The 19,659-nt window shown below is 41.9% G+C and overlaps 1 protein-coding gene across 1 annotated transcript in view; it reads right to left on the minus strand.

Annotated features, from left to right (window-relative positions):
* SFXN2 (sideroflexin 2) overlaps positions 1-19,659 on the minus strand; it is a 60,010-nt gene that overhangs the window by 1,040 nt on the left and 39,311 nt on the right. The window contains exons 8-11 of the mRNA XM_077258658.1: positions 15,673-15,739; positions 13,248-13,297; positions 9,975-10,024; positions 2,575-2,622 (exon numbers count right to left, since the gene is read on the minus strand). Of these exons, the coding sequence (XP_077114773.1) occupies positions 2,575-2,622; positions 9,975-10,024; positions 13,248-13,297; positions 15,673-15,739 (215 nt within the window). The remainder of the gene's footprint in view (positions 1-2,574; positions 2,623-9,974; positions 10,025-13,247; positions 13,298-15,672; positions 15,740-19,659) is intronic.

Genomic DNA, 19,659 nt, shown 5'->3' on the forward strand with positions numbered 1-19,659 from the left:
TGTAGCAGTGGCTGCAGAGCAGAATAAAACATTTTTTTTTTTTTTTTAATTTTGCCTCTTTGTTTTGGAGATGTTAGCAATCAAATCATTTTGTTCCTACTGATTTAACCTTGGGGGTGTGTACTTATTCCTCCTTTATGACACTGACCAATCATATGCAGGCAGCAACATAGAAGTGCACAAGGACCTGTGATGATGTCATCAGTGTACTTCTTCCCTTTCTCTGATGCTGATCAATTATGAGCAGGGAGCAACACACTAGAGAAAGAAGAACATGCCAATGAAATAGCTTACAGCATCTTTCTCGGTGTGTGAGCAGTAATGATACAGCCCTGATCCCCTAGTCTAACATCCTGTATGATTAGAAAGTGAGGAGGTATAACACAGATGATTCACACATTTCAGATAAGGTCCCAGAAGTCTGTATGAAAAGGGTCAGCACAGCGGAGTTTAGCTGTATTACATTACAAACCCATATTCTCTCCTCTACCTTCTGCTGTACTGCCCCTCCTCCACACTGCTTGTCTGGAGAGGAGCTCAAAGGTGTTACTTTTGTTTGTGCTCACAGCAACTTGTAATCAAAGGCTACAGGCTACTCCTGTATGAGATGTACACTGTGCAGAATTATTAGGCAAGCTGTATTTTAGAGGATTATTTTTTATTATTGATCAACAACTATGTTCTCAATCAACCCAAAAGATTTTTTAAAGTTTGAGTGTTTTTTTTTTTAGATTTGGCTATCTTAGGAGGATATCTGTTTGTGCAGGTAACTATTACTGGGCAGAATTATTAAGCAACTTAATAAAAAACAAATATATTCCCATCTCACTTGTTTATTTTCACCAGGTAAACCAATATAACTGCACAAAATTTAGAAATAAATATTTCTGACATACAAAAACAAAACCCCAAAAAATGAGTGACCAATATAGCCACCTTTCTTTATGATGACACTCAACAGCCTTCCATCCATAGATTCTGTCAGTTGCTTGATCTGTTTACGATCAACATCGCGTGCAGCAGCCACCACAGCCTCCCACACACTGTTCCGAGAGGTGGACTGTTTTCCCTCCCTGTAGATCACTCGCTGTGGAGTAGTTGGAGGCATGTGATGGAGCATTGTCCTGCATGAAAATCATGTTTTTCTTGAATGATACCGACTTCTTCCTGTACCACTGCTTGAAGAAGTTGTCTTCCAGAAACTGGCAGTAGGTCTGGGAGTTGAGCTTCACTCCATCATCAACCCGAAAAGGTCCCAGAAGTTCATCTTTAATGATACCAGCCCATACCAGTACCCCACCTCCACCTTGCTGGCGTCTGAGTCTGAGTGGAGCTCTCTGCCCTTTACTGATCCAGCCTCTGGCCCATCCATCTGGCCAATCAAGAGTCACTCTCATTTCATCAGTCCATAAAACCTTTGAAAAGTCAGTCTTAAGATATTTCTTGGCCCAGTCTTGACATTTTATCTTATGTTTCTTGTTCAAAGGTGGTCGTTTTTCAGCCTTCCTTACCTTGGCCATGTCACTGAGTATCGCACACCTTGTGCTTTTTGTTACTCCAGTAACGTTGCAGCTTTGAAATATGGCAAAACTGGTGGCAAACGGCAGCTTGGCAGCTTCTCGCTTGATTTTCCTCAATTCATGGGCAGTTATTTTGCGCCTTTTTTGCCCAACTCACTTCTTGCGACCCTGTTGGCTATTTGCCATGAAACGCTTGATTGTTCGGTGATCACGCTTCAAAAGATTGGCAATTTCAAGACTGCTGCATCCCTCTGCAAGACATCTCACAATTATGGATTTTTCAGAGCCCGTCAAATCTCTCTTCTGACCCATTTTGCTAAAGGAAAGGAAGTTGCCTAATAATTAAACACACCTTATATAGGGTTTTGATGTCATTAGACAACACCCCTCCTCATTACAGAGATGCAAATCACCTGATTTACTTAATTTGTAGTTGGCTCTCAAGCCTGAACAGCTTGGAGTAGGACAACATGTATAAAAAGTATCATGTGATCAAAATACAACTTGCCTAATAATTCTGCACACAGTGTATAAGGAAAGTCTGCTTTGCTCATATAATTATCTTGTCTTAAGGTGTTAGAATAAACTAGTAGTAGAGCACAGATGACTATTTATTTAAAACATTAGACGAGGAGATCACGGCTGTATATTTACATCTTACACACTAATAAACCCGCTCTAAGCCATGCTGGGGGTGTGTTCTTTCTCCAGTGTATTGTTGCCTGCATATGATTGGTCAGCATCATAGAGGGAAAAGTACACGCCCCCAGTGAAAACTATCTGAAAACATCCATTCAGATGTAACAAAATTTAACTCATTAGGTGTCAAATACTTTGACTGCCAATTTCTTCACCAAAAAAGAATATTTTATGTCGCGCTGCAGCCACTATTACACCGTGTGTCCAGTTGAACATGTTGATATGTTCTAATAAAAGCAAAGACACATGCTGATTTGCACCACATAATAAAAGGAGAATCTATCATACATGGGCACCATGTAACTAAAGTCACACCAAGATCTGTTCGTGCCCCACAAAAATTTATGGACGTTACCATTGCTGTGGAAACAATGAACAGGCAACAGGAACCATGAACAGCAAGCTGTAAAGCAAAAGACAGATAATTACACAATGTGGGGTCATCTTACAGGAAAGAACAGATCAGTAAAATTACAAAAAGTAGTCATCAAACACAATTAGGCTGCACGTAAACTGAGAGATAATCGTGACAGTTCTTAAAACGCTCATTTCACAATAATCTTTCAGTGTAATCAGGCTGCCGATCACTCAAATGAGCAGAACGCTCATTCATCAGGTGAAATGATCTTTTGCGCAGTGCAAAAGATCATCATTTTCGGCAGTGCATCATCTTGTGTAAACAGGACTAGCGCTGTCGAGAACCATGGCAGCCTATTCAACCTAACCAAGCTATGACTGATCGCTAAGTGTGCATTGTTTACTTTGGTCTGCCTATGTACACAGGGTGTTAAACGATCACTGATTGGTAGAAGTTTACTGATCAGCGATCATATTGTGCCGCCAGTTGGTCCATGAATACGAATCCTTAAAGTTTGACCATTGATTATAGTTATGTAGCAGTGCTTGAAACTACTGAGCCCAATTAGTGGACCTACTGTCTACTGGGCCATGATGCAATGTTTGAGTTTTTACACCACGATGAATGTAATATATATGTATTCTGGAATCATTCGAATACCGAGCACAATATAAATCGTTGCACTTCTGCTCGGGACCATTTTAACACATGGTTTGCACCTTTCCTCCAGAAATGTCTGCCACAGATTCCCAAGCAAAGTTCTATCATTCATGACTCTCACCGGCACCATTAACTTACAGAATTACTTCATTTATTAGGTATGGGACCTTTACACAAAGAAGATTATTATTGCTTTCTGTACAACCATTACAGATGTGACTCTCTAAATGCAATACTCAGTAAACTGCTCTAATAACCAATGTTAATGAAGCAATGACAGCATGGTGGGTCAGTGGTTCGCTCGGCTTTCTTACAGTACTAAGGTCCAGGGCTCAAATCCACCTAAAGACAACATCTATGGGGAGTCTGTATGTTTTGGTACAATTTTGCACAGTGTTGAATCCTGAACCTTACCCCTTTACAAGAATTCACTCCCTTGTAAACTCATGCCCACATGTTGAAAGAGGTGCAAAAAGTGTCTAAAACACAGAATAAATGTGTTATAAGGCATGTACGCCAGTTTTGGGATTTCCAGAATTCCTAAGCATTAAAGCGAACCCATAAGCAGGATTTAGCCCTATAAACTAAAGGCATAGCTATAATGACGCTGTGATGCTGATTAATATGATACCTAACGTGAAGGGATCCAACTCAGTGGCTGCTGAATACACACCTTATGAACTGTTCATAAAATGACCTCTTGTGTGCTCCGAGACGGGACGTGGGGGTTGGGGTCAGGGTCAGGATCTTCTTCTAGTTCTCCGCAACCCCCACCAGTTTCCTCTGTTTCTTCACTGATTATTCAGTGACCTGCCTCCTTTTTAAAATTTCACGCCGCCATCATCGTGTGGGCGGCACATGCACAGTGGGAGCCGGCATCCTTCAATAAAATGGCGCCAGAGGCAGGCAATGCGTAGATCTTGATTTCGGCTCTGAACTGAGCACACTGGAACACACAACGTGATTTTCTGAAAACTTCACAAGGTGAGTATTCAGCAGCCACTGAGCGGATACCTTCATATCAGGTATCATATTAATCAGCATCACAGCGACATTATGGCCATTCCTTTAGTTTATAGGACTAAATCCTGCTGACAGGTTCGCTATAAGCTTAGTAACTGTCCCTCATTCTTGCAGAATATGTTAATGCCATATATGCAACAGAAATAGTAATTAGCAATCTTGCACAGATGCAAAGAATTCTAACGTGGGGAGTGGGTCGACTTCTTTCTAACAACTGCACTTTAAAACTCAACCTCTACCCTCCCTCATCCTTATTTCTTTTGAAGTGCACTCTGTCCATATCTACTCTCCCTCAAATCTCCAAGTGGCCCTCATATACCGACCCCTGGGACCAGCCAATGCCTTTATTGACCACTTCACCTGGCTTCTACACATTCTATCTGCTGACATTCCCATCATCATCATGGGTGATTTCAACATCCCCACTAACACCCACCAGCCTGCATTCTCCAAGCACCTGTCCCTTGCGTTATCATTTGGTCTTACACAGTGGTCCCCTGCAGCCGCTCACACAGATGGACATATAGTAGACCTTACAATCAAAAGAGAAAAACCGGCACCATTCAAACTTGCATATCTCTGCGTCAAGATTGGAACTGATTGCACCTTGTCAACAACGGATCAATAGCTGCTACACCCAAAAGAGAAATCTTCATAGATTCACAGGAAGGATCGAAAGGTGGCACGCTGTCCCATAAAAAACTTCTTTATTAAAGCAGGATAAAACATGCAGGGGAGCAGCTCACATATAGGACGATGGCCGTTTCGCATCTAACTGACGCTTCGACAGGTCCAGGTACCACCTTTTTATCCCTGTGATACATTAGACCTTATCTTCAACTGCCTCTGCTCCCTATCTAATCTCACAGCCTCATCTCTCCCCCAATCTGACCACCATCTAGTCACTTTCTCATCCCTTTCCGGCTCACCCGCCCCCATGTTCAGAAATTAGAACAACCCCGTAGAAATCTCACACACTTAAGACATGCACGAGCTCTCTCTGACTCTATTCTATCGTTGTCCTCCATACCATCACTCCACAACACAGTGACACCATTTTCTACGACACCACACTAGCATCAGCTATTGACTCGGTGGCCCTTCTCGTGCATGGCAGAGTCCGACTAATCAATAGACAAAACCGGCACAATAACCTTACTAGAAAGCTTCGGCACGTGTCCAGAGTTGCAGTGTAGCGTTGGAAGAAAAACACACTCTCAATTAGACTTCACCGCATTGAAAACAGCAACTTTCACATTAAAATCGGCCCTTCCCTCTGCTAAACAGGTCTATTTCACAACCCTTGCACCTTCTTTATCCCACAAACCCCAAACAGTTATTTAACTCTTAACTCCCTCCTCTGAACCCTACGAGCTCCCTCATCGACTTCGCCGTACATTTAAAAAATAAGGTCAACCAAACAAGGCAAGTCTTTACTACTTATCCACCACAACCCCTACATACTGTATAATAGACCACTGCCCCCTACCCATAACATTCCTCCCCACCATCGCTGAAAGAACTCGCTCATCTCTTCTCCAGATCGCACATCACCACTTGTGCACTTGACCGCATCCCATCCAACATCCTCCCCAACCTCACCACATGGCTTATACCGGCCCTAACTCATCTTTTCAACCTATCGCTAACCTCTGGTACCTTCCCTTCTGCTTTCAAACATGCCAATATCACACATATCCTAAAAAAGCCATCCCTAGACCCAACTTCTAAGATCAGCTATCCCCCCGTATCACTGCTCCAGTTTGCCTCCAAACTCCTAGAACAGCATGTAAATGCTAAACTTTCCTCCCATCTCCCAAACTTACTTTGACGACCTACAAACCGGCTTTCGTCCCCACCACTCCACCGAAACTGCCCTGACCAAAATGACTAACGACTTACTTTTTGCCATAGCTAACAGACACTTCTCTATACTTCTCCATCTAGACCTGTCCTCTGCCTTCAACACCGTTGACCAATCCCTCCTGCTACAAATCCTCTCTTCCCTTGGCGTAAAAGACCTGGCCTTCTCCTGGACGTTAAATCTGCGGTTGTAGAGGTATGAAGCTCTACAACCGCAGATTTAACGTCTCCCACACTAACTCCTCATCCCGCCCTCTCTGTTAGCGTCCCCCAAGACTCTGGCCCGGGACCACAACTCTTTTCAATCTATACCTTTTGCCTGGGACAACTAATAAGTCCCATGGCTTCCAGTACAAACTACAGTATATGCTGATGATACTCAGATCTACCTCTCTGGCCCAGACGTCACCATATCCTGGACAACATAATTATCTTTCCTCCATCTCACCTAACTCCCCTACCTGATCTATCTATTACAATAAATCATATCACGCTTTCCCCTGTACTGCAAGTCCGCCACCTCAGAGTAACCCTCGACTCTGCCCTGTCCTTCAAACTACACATCCAAGCTCTTGCCACCTCCAACTCAATAATATTTCCATAATCCATCCTTTCTTTCTCCCTGATTCTACTAAAATGTTAGTGCATGCCCTCATCATCTCCCTCCTTGACTACTGCAACATCCTCCACTGTGGCCTCGCTAACACTCAAGCACGTCTCCAATCTGTCCTTAACTCTGCTACATGACTAACCCATCTCTCGCCTCGCTACTCCTCCGCTTCTCCCCTCTGCAGATCCCTTCATTGGCTCTCATTTCCCCAACATATTCAGTCCAAAATGACCTACAAAGCATTCCATAATCTGTCTCCTCAATAGATCTCCAAACGAATCTCATACCTTCCAACACATAATTTCTGGTCCTCTTAAGATTTCCTTCTCTCCTCCACACTTGTACGTTCCTCACCCAATTGCCCCCAAGACTTCTCTTGAGCATCCCCCATACTCTGGAATTCTGTGTCCCAACATGTCCGACTATCTGCTAGTTTTGGAAAGTTAAGACGAAAATTGAAAACCCATCTCTTCAAGCAAGCTTACAGTCTCCACTGACCCTGCTGCAACCTCACCATCAGTGGAGCTGCCCACAAGGGCAGGGCCCTCTCCCCTATGTACCAGTCTGTCATTGTTAGTTTGTTCACTGTAACTTAGATTTGTATTTTGTAGGTAACCTGTTCTAATCTACAGCGCCATGGAATAAATTGTGCTCTAAAAATAAATAATAATAATAATAATAATAATAATAATAATAATAATAATAAATGCCCTACAAGATTCAAGAACCATTTATAAAATACAGGCTGGCTGTGACTTTTACAGAAATCTACTGATGTTTATTAAAGATGTTCCCTAGATTAGTTTGATTAAAAAAAAAAAAAAAAAGTGTCTCGGGGACATATAAATTAGTAAGTACGACAAAACTAAGTATTTTGGTTTTCCTACTGCTCTCGATAGTGCCTCGTTCCATCACAAACCATACAGTTCTCCCGGTTTTCAATATGGGCGCTGTTGGATTATGTGACCAGACTTGTCCATCAACCTCCTCCACTTAAAAGACATTGCATATAGCAAAGCTGTTTTTTCAATTGTAGGAGGCTGATGGACAGGTCTGGTCACAAGATCCTCCATAATAAACCATTTAGAGAACAGAAGAACTTCCCAGTTTGTGAAGAAGGTTGAACTATCAAGTACAGGAACAGATCCCAAAATAAAATAGGGTCGTTTAAGGGTCTGCGGTAGAGACTGATGTGGTGATACATTCTATTTTTATTTCTGGGTATGTTTTACTATAAAGCATCTTTATCTATTTACTATTTCATTCATTTTGTGTATTATATTGCACTATTTGTGTGCATTACACTGCACCCAATATCTATAGATCTAACTTTAGATTTGCATTGTAATTAATTTTGTGTATATACATATGTATATATATACATACATGTTATCATTCCTTGCTAGTTCTGCCATCCGATGGTTACTCCTTGTATTGTATTAGCTTACCTTCATTATTTTGTGTCTCTTATTGGCCTCCCCTTGCTTTCATTGCTTCTTGATTTTTATTATTGTCTTTTATTGTATAGTGGTGTACCTCAATAAAATATGTATTGTTTATATACATTTTGTTTGATTTCTCATTATTATGGAGTAACGATTTAACTGCAGGAAGACAGCCTGTAATACTTACACTATATATTACTACCCCAAATCATGTACACAACACATTTATTAAAATACAGATAAAGTTGACAACTCTTAAGTTGTCGTATGCAGGCATATTATTGGAATTAGAGCATTCTGAAATTCAGAGCCATGTATACACGGGGAGAACATATAAACTCCTTGCAGTTGTTGTCCTTGGAGGGATTTGAACCCAGGACCCCACTGAGCCACTGTGATTCCCTATGTGAATAGTCAGGAAATATAGAGGGTGCAGAATCATGGGATGGAAGGCGTTGGTCAAGTGTGGATCAGACAGATGAGATCAATCAGTTTGCAGGGGAGGACAACTCCTGAATCAAGTATACAACCCCTGGCAAAAATTATGCAATCACCGGCCTTGGAGGATGTTCATTCAGTTGTTTAATTTTGTAGAAAAAAAGCAGATCACAGTCTCTGAGGCATGGACTTAATGAGTGTCACACAGTACTCTTCATCAATCAATCTGGCTCTGACTTTCTCTGATTGCTGCTGCCAGATCAGCTTTGCAGGTTGGAGCCTTGTCATGGACCATTTTCTTCAACTTCCACCAAAGATATTCAATTGGATTGAGATCCGGACTATTTGCAGGCCATGACATTGACCTTATGTGTCTTTTTCCAAGGAATGTTTGCACAGTTTTTGTTCTATGGCAGGATGCATTATCATCTTGAAAAATGATTTCATCATCCCCAAACATCCTTTCAATTGATGAGTTAAGAAAAGTGTCCAAAATATCAACATAAACTTGTGCATTTATTGAAGATGTAATGACAGCCATCTCCCCAGTGCCTTTACCTGACATGTCTTCCTTGGTCTGCCAGTATGTTTGCCTTTAACAACCTTCCCATGTTGTTTGTATTTGGTCCTGATTTTAGACACAGCTGGCTGCGAACAACCAACATCTTTTGCAACATTGCGTGATGATTTACACTCTTTTAAGAGTTTGATAATCCTCTCCTTTGTTTCAATTGACATCTGTTGTGTTGGAGCCATGATTCATGTCAGTCCACTTGGTGCAACAGCTTTCCAAGGTGTGATCACTCCTTTTTAGATGCAGACTAACGAGCAGATCTAATTTGATGCAGGTGTTAGTTTTGGGTCTGAAAATTTACAGGATGATTCCATAATTTTTTCCTCATAATTGAGTGATTCCATAATCTTTTCCCTATGCTTGGTTAAAAAAAGTAACCATTACTGACAACCACATTTTTTGTTCTTGATTTCTTTTAGTGTTTCTTGAAGCCAGAAAGTTGCCATCTGAAATGACTTTAGCTTTGTGCCATGTCTGTGATCTGCTTTTTTTCTACAAAATTAAAACAACTGAATGAACATCATCCAAGGCTGGTGATTCCATAATTTTTGCCAGGGGTTGTATATAGTTGGTAAAAATAAACAAACCTTGCAGCTTTTGCCTTGAAAATAGTGCTCAGACTTCTGCATGTTTTATTAAATCATGTATTATACCTACTGCAGGGCCTAAGATTCCTGAGTTTAGTAATAATTGATCCATCGAGGTGCTCCACCTCACTAGACTGTTACTTAAAAGGAATTTTAAAATAGCAGAAAAGAAAAAAAAAAATCAAAGTTTTACTTACAATCCCCCAACCAATGTAACTTGTAGGGGAGCATGGAGAAAATGGATTTTCTGTGGAAATAAAAAAAATATAGTAAATTTGCAAAAAAGGAAGAAACATGTTGAGCATTTTACAGATTTCAATCCAACTATTTTTTTCTAAGGCTGATATTTTAATTATTCATTGGGGAGTTCTTCAGACTCAATAATTAGTTCTACAAGTGAGGAACTTTGCTAGGCAACCAAGTAACATGTTTGGGTAACTGCATAGCAAAAGGTGAGAAGCGCCGCAGTCAATCACTAAGGAGTAAAGCGCATACTGATGTGTTATGTCAGCTATCAAGCTTCCACCAGCTAGGGTGCAGATCATAAGTAGGTAAACTGGCAGGTTGTGCTTTTTTGGATCTTTGTACCAGAAGATTTCTAAACATTAAACACAGAAAATACACAAAAAATGTAAAACAATATAATCCTTGTTTGAAGTTTCCTTGTATTCATATCTTTGTGAATTGGAGCCGCCCAGGAGATCAGACATTTCTTCCCACCTCTCTTACACCATACAGTTTCTAACTGTTGTCAACTTCCTACAGCAGGAACCTTCCCCACTAAAGGGAATCTGTCAGCAGGATTTTGCCATGGAATCTGGAAGCAGAATGTAGGGTCAGAGACCCTGATTCTGGGGATGTGTCACTTACTGGGCTGCTTGGTGAAGATTTGATTGAATCCGTTTTCTCTGCTGTAGATGTAGCAGTGGACAGAATGCTGAGCTATGCATAATCCCAAATATACCATGGATTGGCAGCTTACTATGAACACTCAATACTGTCAGCAAGCGGCCAATCAGTGGTGAGGGCTGGGATACACCGATTACCCTGACTACCTATTCCAGCAGTGATAATCTCCTGCTGATAAAACACAGATTGTATTGAAATGACAGAGTGCTGACATCACTGAAATCAGGTTTTCTGCCCCTAATTTATGCCGCTCTCAGATTAAATAGCAAAAATCTGCATAGATGATTGGTGCACTCTTGGTGTAGCTAAACAGTTCACTGCACCTTCCAATCTATCACAGCCCTCTCCTGGCTCCTGTAAAGCCAAAGCTGTCAATCAAGGAAAAGGAGGAATGAGACAGATGGAAAACAAGTAGGTGGAAGGCGCGCTGAACTGTTGGTCACGCCAAGGGGTACTGAGCACCTTTGCTAGTTTTGAACAGTCATTCTGGGCTGGAAGATTCATTTTCACTCCTACCCTTTGACTAAGTCCCATCCCTAAATCTTGACGGCTGAAAATGGGTAAGGATCAGAAGAAAATTGACACCTCTATTCTCTGCAGAATTTCTACAAAACGGTTTGCTTTAAAGGGATCCTGTCACCAGAAAAAATGCGATTATCCTGCAGATATGGGGTTAATAGCATTACTAACCTGCTTGGCACCCACACATAGCTGAAAGCTGGAGGGAGAAACTTTACTTTATTCCCCCTGCAGCGGTCTGGCTTTAGTCACAGGAGCGGTGCCGGTTCAGTCTGTAACCGCACCCCCGGCCATGACTGATAGCCAGCCTTAATGCAGAGTGACTGTCAGTCAGGGCCGGGAGGGGCGTGGTTGCAGCGGCCATTCTCTATGATCAGAGCGTTGACTAACCCTGCGCCGCTCCCATGACTGAAACGGGAATGTTGTGGAGGGGATAAAGGTCATTTTAGCGATCAGCTAAGTGCGGGTGACAGGCAGGTTAATAACGCTATTAACGTGCAGCCTAACCCCATGGTTTGTCATGACAGCTGGAGGTCTGCTGATGAAGCGCTGCTATGTAAAGCACAAAAGATCGGACGATTGCAGTGTCAAATCTACTAAGGGGGCAATTAAACTGAATGGGAAAAAAATAGTTTTTAAAAATACAAAAAAAAACAACAAAACACACAAAACTTCAAATCACCTCGCTTTTGCCCATTAAAAAATAAAACGATTAACCCCTTTTTGCCAGCTGACGGAATAGTACGTCAGCTGGCAGAACTCCCGCTTTGAGGTGTGCTCCGGCGGTGAGCCCACCTCAAAGCCGTGACATTTCAGCTGTTTTGTACAGCTGACATGTGCGCGCAATGAGCGCGAGCGGAATCGCGATCCGCCCATTAACTAGTTAAATGCTGCTGTCAAACGCAACAGCGGCATTTAACTAGCGCTCTTGGCCACACGGCCGGAAATGCTAGCACCACTGACCCTGTCACATGATCGGGGGTCATCGGTGCATTGCCATAACAACCAGAGGTCTCCTTGAGACCTCTATGGTTGTTGATGACCGATTGCTTTGAGCGCCACCCTGCGGTCGGCGTTCAAAGCAACCCTGCATTTCTGCTACATAGAGGTGATGCTTCACCTGTGCTTCACCTCTATGTAGCAGAGGCGATCGCGTTGTTCCTGCTCCTAGCCTCCTATGGAGGCTATTGAAGCATGCCAAAATTAAAAAAAAAAAAGTGTTTAAAAATGTAAAAAAAATAAAAAATATATAAAAGTTCAAATCACCCCCCTTTCGCCCCAATCAAAATAAATCAATAAAAAAAAAATCAAACCTACACATATTTGGTATCGCTTCATTCAGAATTGCCCGATCTATCAATAAAAACAAAGGATTAACCTAATCGTTAAATGGCGTAGCGAGAAAAAAAATCAAAGCGCCAAAATTATATTTTTGGTCGCCGCAACATTGCATTAAAATGCAATAACGGGCGATCAAAAGAACGTATTTGGACCACAATGGTATCATTAAAAACGTCAGCTCGGCACGCAAAAAATAAGCCCTCACCCAACCCCAGATCACGAAAAATGGAGACGCTACAGGTATCGGAAAATTGCGCAGTTTTTTTTTCTAGCAGGTTAGTTTTAGCATTTAGTGAACCTAGCAAAAAAGCCAAACAAAAAACAAGTGTGAGATTGCACTTTTTTTTGCAATTTCATCGCACTTGGAATTTTTTTCCCGTTTTCTGTTACACGACATGGTAAAAACAATGGTATCTTTCAAAAGTGCAACTTAACCCGCAAAAAATAAGCCCTCACATGTCCATATTGACAGAAAAATAAAAAAGTAATGGCTCTGGAAATAAGGGGAGCGGAAAACGAAAAAATGAAAAAAGCTCCGGGGGTGAAGGGGTTAAAAAAATATCGTTGCATTTGTAAAAGATAAATCTATCAAAATATAAAATTAATGAGATCAATAAACGACGTAAAAAAAAAACAAAACAAACAAAATTGCTAATATATTGCTCAGAGGTTCAGTTATATGGTTGGTCTTTACCACTTACCTTCATGAAGGGAAAGGTCTCTAATCTTTGCATCAGAATTGGCAACAGTACTGAAATAAAAAACACAAACAACATAAAATAAAGACAAGATTTTGCAAATAAAAAAATTAACAATTTAATAAAGCGATAGAAGCTGGGGTGGAAACTAACATCATATTGTTTTGCAATGCACCGGATTCTGTTGGGAAATTGATCTATCATGGTGCTTTTCAGATGAGGTGTCACTCCTATCAGTATGGATAGCTCAGTCCCATGTTCAACTTTTTCACAATTTTTCTGTACAGATTCGAACATGTTGGTAATAAAGTCCACCTGATCATTCATCTTTCTTTCAGTCTAATTTTGTATTAATTTATTTAATGACCTTACAGACATGGCCAGCTTTCATAAAGTCACTCTGTTAGATTTTTTAACTAAAACTGCAAATAGTCGGTTTATGTCTACAGCTCCTACGCAGGCCAATGTGTCTCTATCTAACAGTACCAAACCCATGAAGTGACATCCTGCAGTCATTAAAGGGGTACTCTACAGCTACTAAATTGCTTTACATAGACGGCAACAAAAATAAGCAAGTTTGGAGTTGACTTGCTTTTTCTATCTGCTGTCATTCTCCTGCAAGGCGAGAGCTTTTATCTTTCATAGTGTGCAGCTGATTTCGAAGGAGCTTGGCTGAGAGTGCGCATTACTTATAATCCAGAAGAAAGGTTATCTCCTAATATACCAGCCACCTCTCTCCAGCCCATTGATTTCTATACAACAGATAGCTGCTCTCCACTTCCCTCTCCGCTCTTGACGATTTGTTATTATAAATCTTAAAAAATTACCAGCCCCCATCATCAGCTGCTTCCAAGCAGTTGTACTAATCACGGCTCTCACTGTCCTGAGCTGTGTGCTTGTTCAAATGTCTTGTTATCTCTATGTGTAAATATAGTGATCAAAGTGCATATTCTCCAGAACAAACAACTGATCGGAATAATGTGTTACAGCAGAACTTGTGTTGAGCTTTATAGTTCTACTAATACTACAGCTCCGCTACTCATAAGAACGGTCACTTAAGGAGGACAGCTCACTTTGCCAGAAACTAGGAAATAAGTATACAGGAAAGCCGTGTGCTGCTCTCAAGACACAACTTGAGAATAACTTTTTAAGGCATCAATCAGTTCCCTTCTTAAAGAGAACTGACGATTCCTATGACACTGCACAGTAGGAAAGAGGTGGAGGGAGATGGTTGAGAGCCGCAGAGAGCTACTGTGCATGCCCAAGATTCCCAGCCCCGCAGTGTGAATAAATCAGAAGAGACTGCGGGGCGGGATCTCTGGCCGCACGTCCACGCAGGCGCAAGAAGGAAGACATCATGTGATGTCAGTGGACCTGAAGCGCTAACTGCGCATGCCCAAGAAAAAAGATCACAGCGCAGGGGCCGGGGACATAACTGAACGCCGAGGAGGCAGCGCCCAGAAGAAAGGAGGAAATGACTGATGGCTGTGAGGCGTTTGTGTCAGGGGGGAAAGACCTGCCCCCCGGCAAACTAGAGGTATGAGGGACAAATTATAAAAACGATTCTTTCAGCGGTGGAAGGGACCCGAACTAAAAGAGGCACCTTGGCAGAATGCAGCATTAGTGCTGCACAATGTGGCTCTTTTAGTTAAAAATGCCTGGGGGGTGACAGGTTCCCTTAAATATATCAAATCTAAATTAGCAAAAAGAAGGGGACATGGGGAAGAAAAAGAACCTGTAGGATAAGGCTGTTAACATGGAGACACTTAGGTCTGTACAGGAGCAGCTGACATAAAATATAGCAAAAATATGTAATATTCACACATACACACACACTAGAAGCAGACACGGGAATTGTAATGGTTGTAGTTTATTATGGACAGCATAAACTTAAGCAGGGTTTAGGAAAAATAAGCAGAGCCTTTCTGGCATAACAGTAAAACAAAATAAAAGGTAACGTTTAACAGAGTCCTTGCCCTGCCGGCAACACGCACAGCGTCCTTCGCCCCTCCAGGAGCTTCGGGGGAGTTCCAACTCGACACACCACGCCCTTCGAGCCTCACGGCCAGGTATTTAACCCCATGTGATGATCACATGACCTTGACACGGTGGACCTCCTCCCACTCGCTCTATGGATGTCCTCTAAAACCAGCCCATAACATAACTTAACCCTCTCACCAAATAGCGCGCTGGAGGAAAACTATTCTGGTTTTACAGCACTGACGCTAATATGCTCAGACGCTAATATATCTCCTTTCATACACTGTGCCAGAGACCCTGTCACAATATATACATACACAAACAGATTGCTGAGCTGCTTTATTTTCTTGTTTTATGTACAAAATAAAAATAAAATAAGTCTTTTGCAATACTGAACTAGCCAAATAATGATAATATTGCATCTTGCAGTGCCAATAATCATACTCACTCATTCCAGGAGCAGCCATGGCAATTCTGGACACTACCACCTGACTAATACCCTTAATAGCAGCTTTCTAAAATCACAAATTAAATAAAGAAAAAGTTAGCACAAATAAATGCATAAAAGATAAATTCAGGCTTACATATATACAGTGGTATGCAGCCAATGCGAAGACCATGTGGCCGCTATGGGCCCCGTTAGATGGGGGTAAGGGTTCAGAAGCCCTGCCTGGTATCGCACTTTCAACTATATAAGCAGACTGGATACTGTATGGAAGGCAATGTGGGGCCCATTATACTATATGAAAGGCAATGTGGGGTCCATTATACAGTAAATGTTTAAATGGGGCCCATTATACTGTACAGAAGGCAATGTGGGGCCCATTATATACTACATGGAAGGCAATGTGGGGCCCATTATACTATATGGAGGGCTATGTAGGGCCCAATACACTATATGGAAGGCAATGTGATGCCGTTATACTATATGGAAGGCAATGTGATTCCCATTATACTATAGGAAAGGCAATGCGGGGTCCATTATACTATATGAAAGGCAATGTGGGGCCCATTATACTATATGGAAGGTAATGTGTGGTCCAATATACACTGAAAACAATAAAGGAAACACTAAAATACCACATCCTAGATATAAATGAAATATTCCAGTTGCAAAACTTTATTCAATACATAGTGGAATGCGTTGAGAACAATGTAATAAAAATGATCAATGTAATTCAAAATTAATATCCCATGGATGTCTGGATTTGAAATGATACTCAAAATTGAAGTGAAAAATCAAATTACAGGCTGATCAAACTTCAATGGAAATGCCTCAATACAAGGAAGTGATGTTCAGTAGTGTGTGTGGCCTCCACTTGCCTGTAGGACCCCCCTATAATACCTGGGTATGCTCCTGATGAGGAGGATGTTCACCTGAGTGATCTCCTCCCAGACCTGGACTAAAGCATCCGCCAACTCCTGGACAGTCTGTGGTGCAACGTGGCATTGGTAGATGGAACGAGACATGATGTCCCAGATGTGCTCGATTGGATTCAGGTTTGGGGAACGGGCAGGCCAGTCCATAGCATCAATGCCTTCATCATGAAGGCACTGGTGACACAAATCAGCCACATGCAGCATAGCATTTCATGCATCAGAAGGAGCCCAGGACCCACTGCAGCTGAATATGGTCTCAGAATGGGTCTGAGGATCTCATCCCGGTACCTAATGGCAGTCATGGTACCTCTGGATAGCACATGAGGGCTGTGCGGCCCTCCAAAGAAATGCCACCCCACACAATTACTGACTCACTGCCAAACCGGTCACGCTGGAGGATGTTGCAAACGTTCTCCATAGCGTCTCCAGACTCTGGCACATGTTCTCAGTGTGAACCTGCGCTCATCTGTGAAGAGCACAGGGTGCCAATGTGAAATGTACCAATCTTGGTATTCTTTGGCAATTGCCAATCGCCCTGCACACCCACTTGTTGACATCGGGCCCTCATACCACGCTCATGGAGTCAGTTTCTGATAGTTTGAGCAGACAAGTTGATGTTAGTGGCCTGCTGGAGTTCATTTTGCAGGGCTGTGGAATGGCTCCTCCTGGTTCTCGTTGCACAAAAGGAGGAGGTAGCGGTCCTGCTGCTGGGTTGGTGCCCTCCTACGGCCCCCTCCACGCCTCCGGATGTACTGTCCTGTCTCCTGGTATCTGCTCCATGCTCTGAACACTGTGCTGACAGACACAGCTACACTTTTTGACACAGCTCGCATTGATGTGCCATCCTGGATCAACTGCACTACCTGATCAACTTGAGAGCAATAACAAAGTTAAAAATTGACCAAAACAACAGCCAAAAAGAATAAGAACAGAGAAATGGTCTGTGGTCACCCCCTGTAAAACCACTCCTTTATAGGGGTTGTCTTGCTAATTGCAAGACAAATTGATTCACAATCAGTGTTGCTTCAGAACTGGAGAGATTGATTTCACATAAGTGTGATGGACTTTGAACACTTAAACAACACAATGTAACTCCTTTAATTTTTTGAGCAGTATAATATATGGAGGGCTACATGGGGGCTATTATACTATGTGGAAGTCTATGTGGGCGCAATACTATTTAGACAACTACGTGGGAGCCATTATACTATTTTGACTGTTACTTGGGAGCTATTAAAATATTTGGAAGGCTATGTGGGGGCAATTATACTAAATGGAGGGCTATGTGGAAGCATTTATACTTTATGGAGGGCTAAGTAGGGGCCACTATACTGTTTGGAAAACTATATGGGGGACCATTATTCTGTATGAGAGCAATTAAACAGTGTGAAGGTTTGTGTGGGGGACATTATGCTATTTGGAGGGTGAGTGGGGCATAATACAATGTGGAGGGTTGTGTTGAGGCTATCATACTGTGTGGAGGGGTGTGGGGGCCTTAAAATACTGTAAGAAGACCTATTATACTGTATGGAGGGCATAGTTGGGGCATCATACTGTTTTGTGGTCACCATACTTTTTGAGGGGGCGCGGGGGTTGAGAGGTGGGGTACTGTAGGGTCTTCATACTGTGTATTTGAAGGGTACTGTGGAGGAATTCACTGTGAGAGAATCATACTGTTTTTTTGGGGGAGCACTTTTATTGACATCATACTTTATGGGGGCAATGAAAGGGGAATCTTCATGCTTCAATAGGAGATAAATTACTTTGTATGGCCTGTAAAGTTGTGAGAGATGCTATCCTGTGACCCCGTTGAATATTAATTCATTTTTTAGGGGTGGGGGGGCATTAGAACTTCTGTTACTGGCCACATTGTTGCTATGTATGTCCCTGCATACTTTAGTGGAGGAGTAAAGGTTATGGATGGAACTGGTATAAGAGTGCTGATAACAAACTGTACACAAGTCTATTTTTCACCACCTTCAAAATTTTCTTAAAAGAGGTTGTCAACTACTGGAAAACCGATTTTCGATAGATAAATTGTCAATTGTAAAATGAAAAAAAAAACTCTCCTGGACCGGGGACATGCCTCCAATATTGGTGTTTAGCCTCCCAGCAGTCATGTGCCATTATTATGTCACGTGACCGCTGCAGCCAATCAACGGCCGCTGATCAGCTTCAGCTTTTTAGTAATCAAACAGAGCGGAAGTTCACTTTGATGAAACACTAAAGGATGCAGCTGATCGGAGGCCGCTGATTGGCTGCAGGGGTCATGAGCGTCTGAAGACTCAGCGCCAACACTGAAGGAATGGTGCCAATCTAAAATTTAAATATAAAGGTATTTTTTTAATATTTCATGATGGGAAATTGTTAAATAAAATTGTATCAATAGATTTTACAGCTGGCCATAGAGGTTGAAAAGGATGCATGGCTTGGTCTGTATACAAAAATATGTATTTACAGCCAAGGAATAATAAAAAAAAATTGCTGCCGATAGTAGAAATAATCATAGAACATGTTAGCCAAAAATCTTATATATCAGTATGGGAAGCTTAAAGTAGTTTCACCAGAACCAGCATTGTCTACATGTTACATTATTAGGGCACATGGAGATCCATCCAAGTCTGTGATCAATACACATTTTCTATTAGGTGAAGATGGTAACATGTGGTTAGTATAGATGCGAGACGTCTATGGCAAAGTAAAGCCTTCAGAAGAGGGTTGTATCAGCGGACATGTTTCATCTACATTACTTTGCACTTTTTTTTGAAGGCAGGTGCTGCCCTCTATCTGCGGATCACTGTAATAACGCAGCAGGTGCTTCCGACCAGCACTTTTGTTTGGCTGCACTGCAGTAGAAATGTGGGTATTTCTGTCTGTCCTTCCTAACGAGACGCTATGGCTGCATGAGACATGTGCATCTGAATCACAGCAACACTGCAGTCTAAGAAAAAAATGCATTTGGACTGGAATGTTCTTATTCTGAAAAATTCAGCTGGTCGGGATTTTAATTTTTATGCATTCACACACGTTATTTGGAAATTCAGGAAAATGTTTC

Source organism: Ranitomeya variabilis, chromosome 4, assembly GCF_051348905.1.
Source record: "Ranitomeya variabilis isolate aRanVar5 chromosome 4, aRanVar5.hap1, whole genome shotgun sequence".
Lineage (NCBI taxonomy): Eukaryota > Metazoa > Chordata > Amphibia > Anura > Dendrobatidae > Ranitomeya > Ranitomeya variabilis.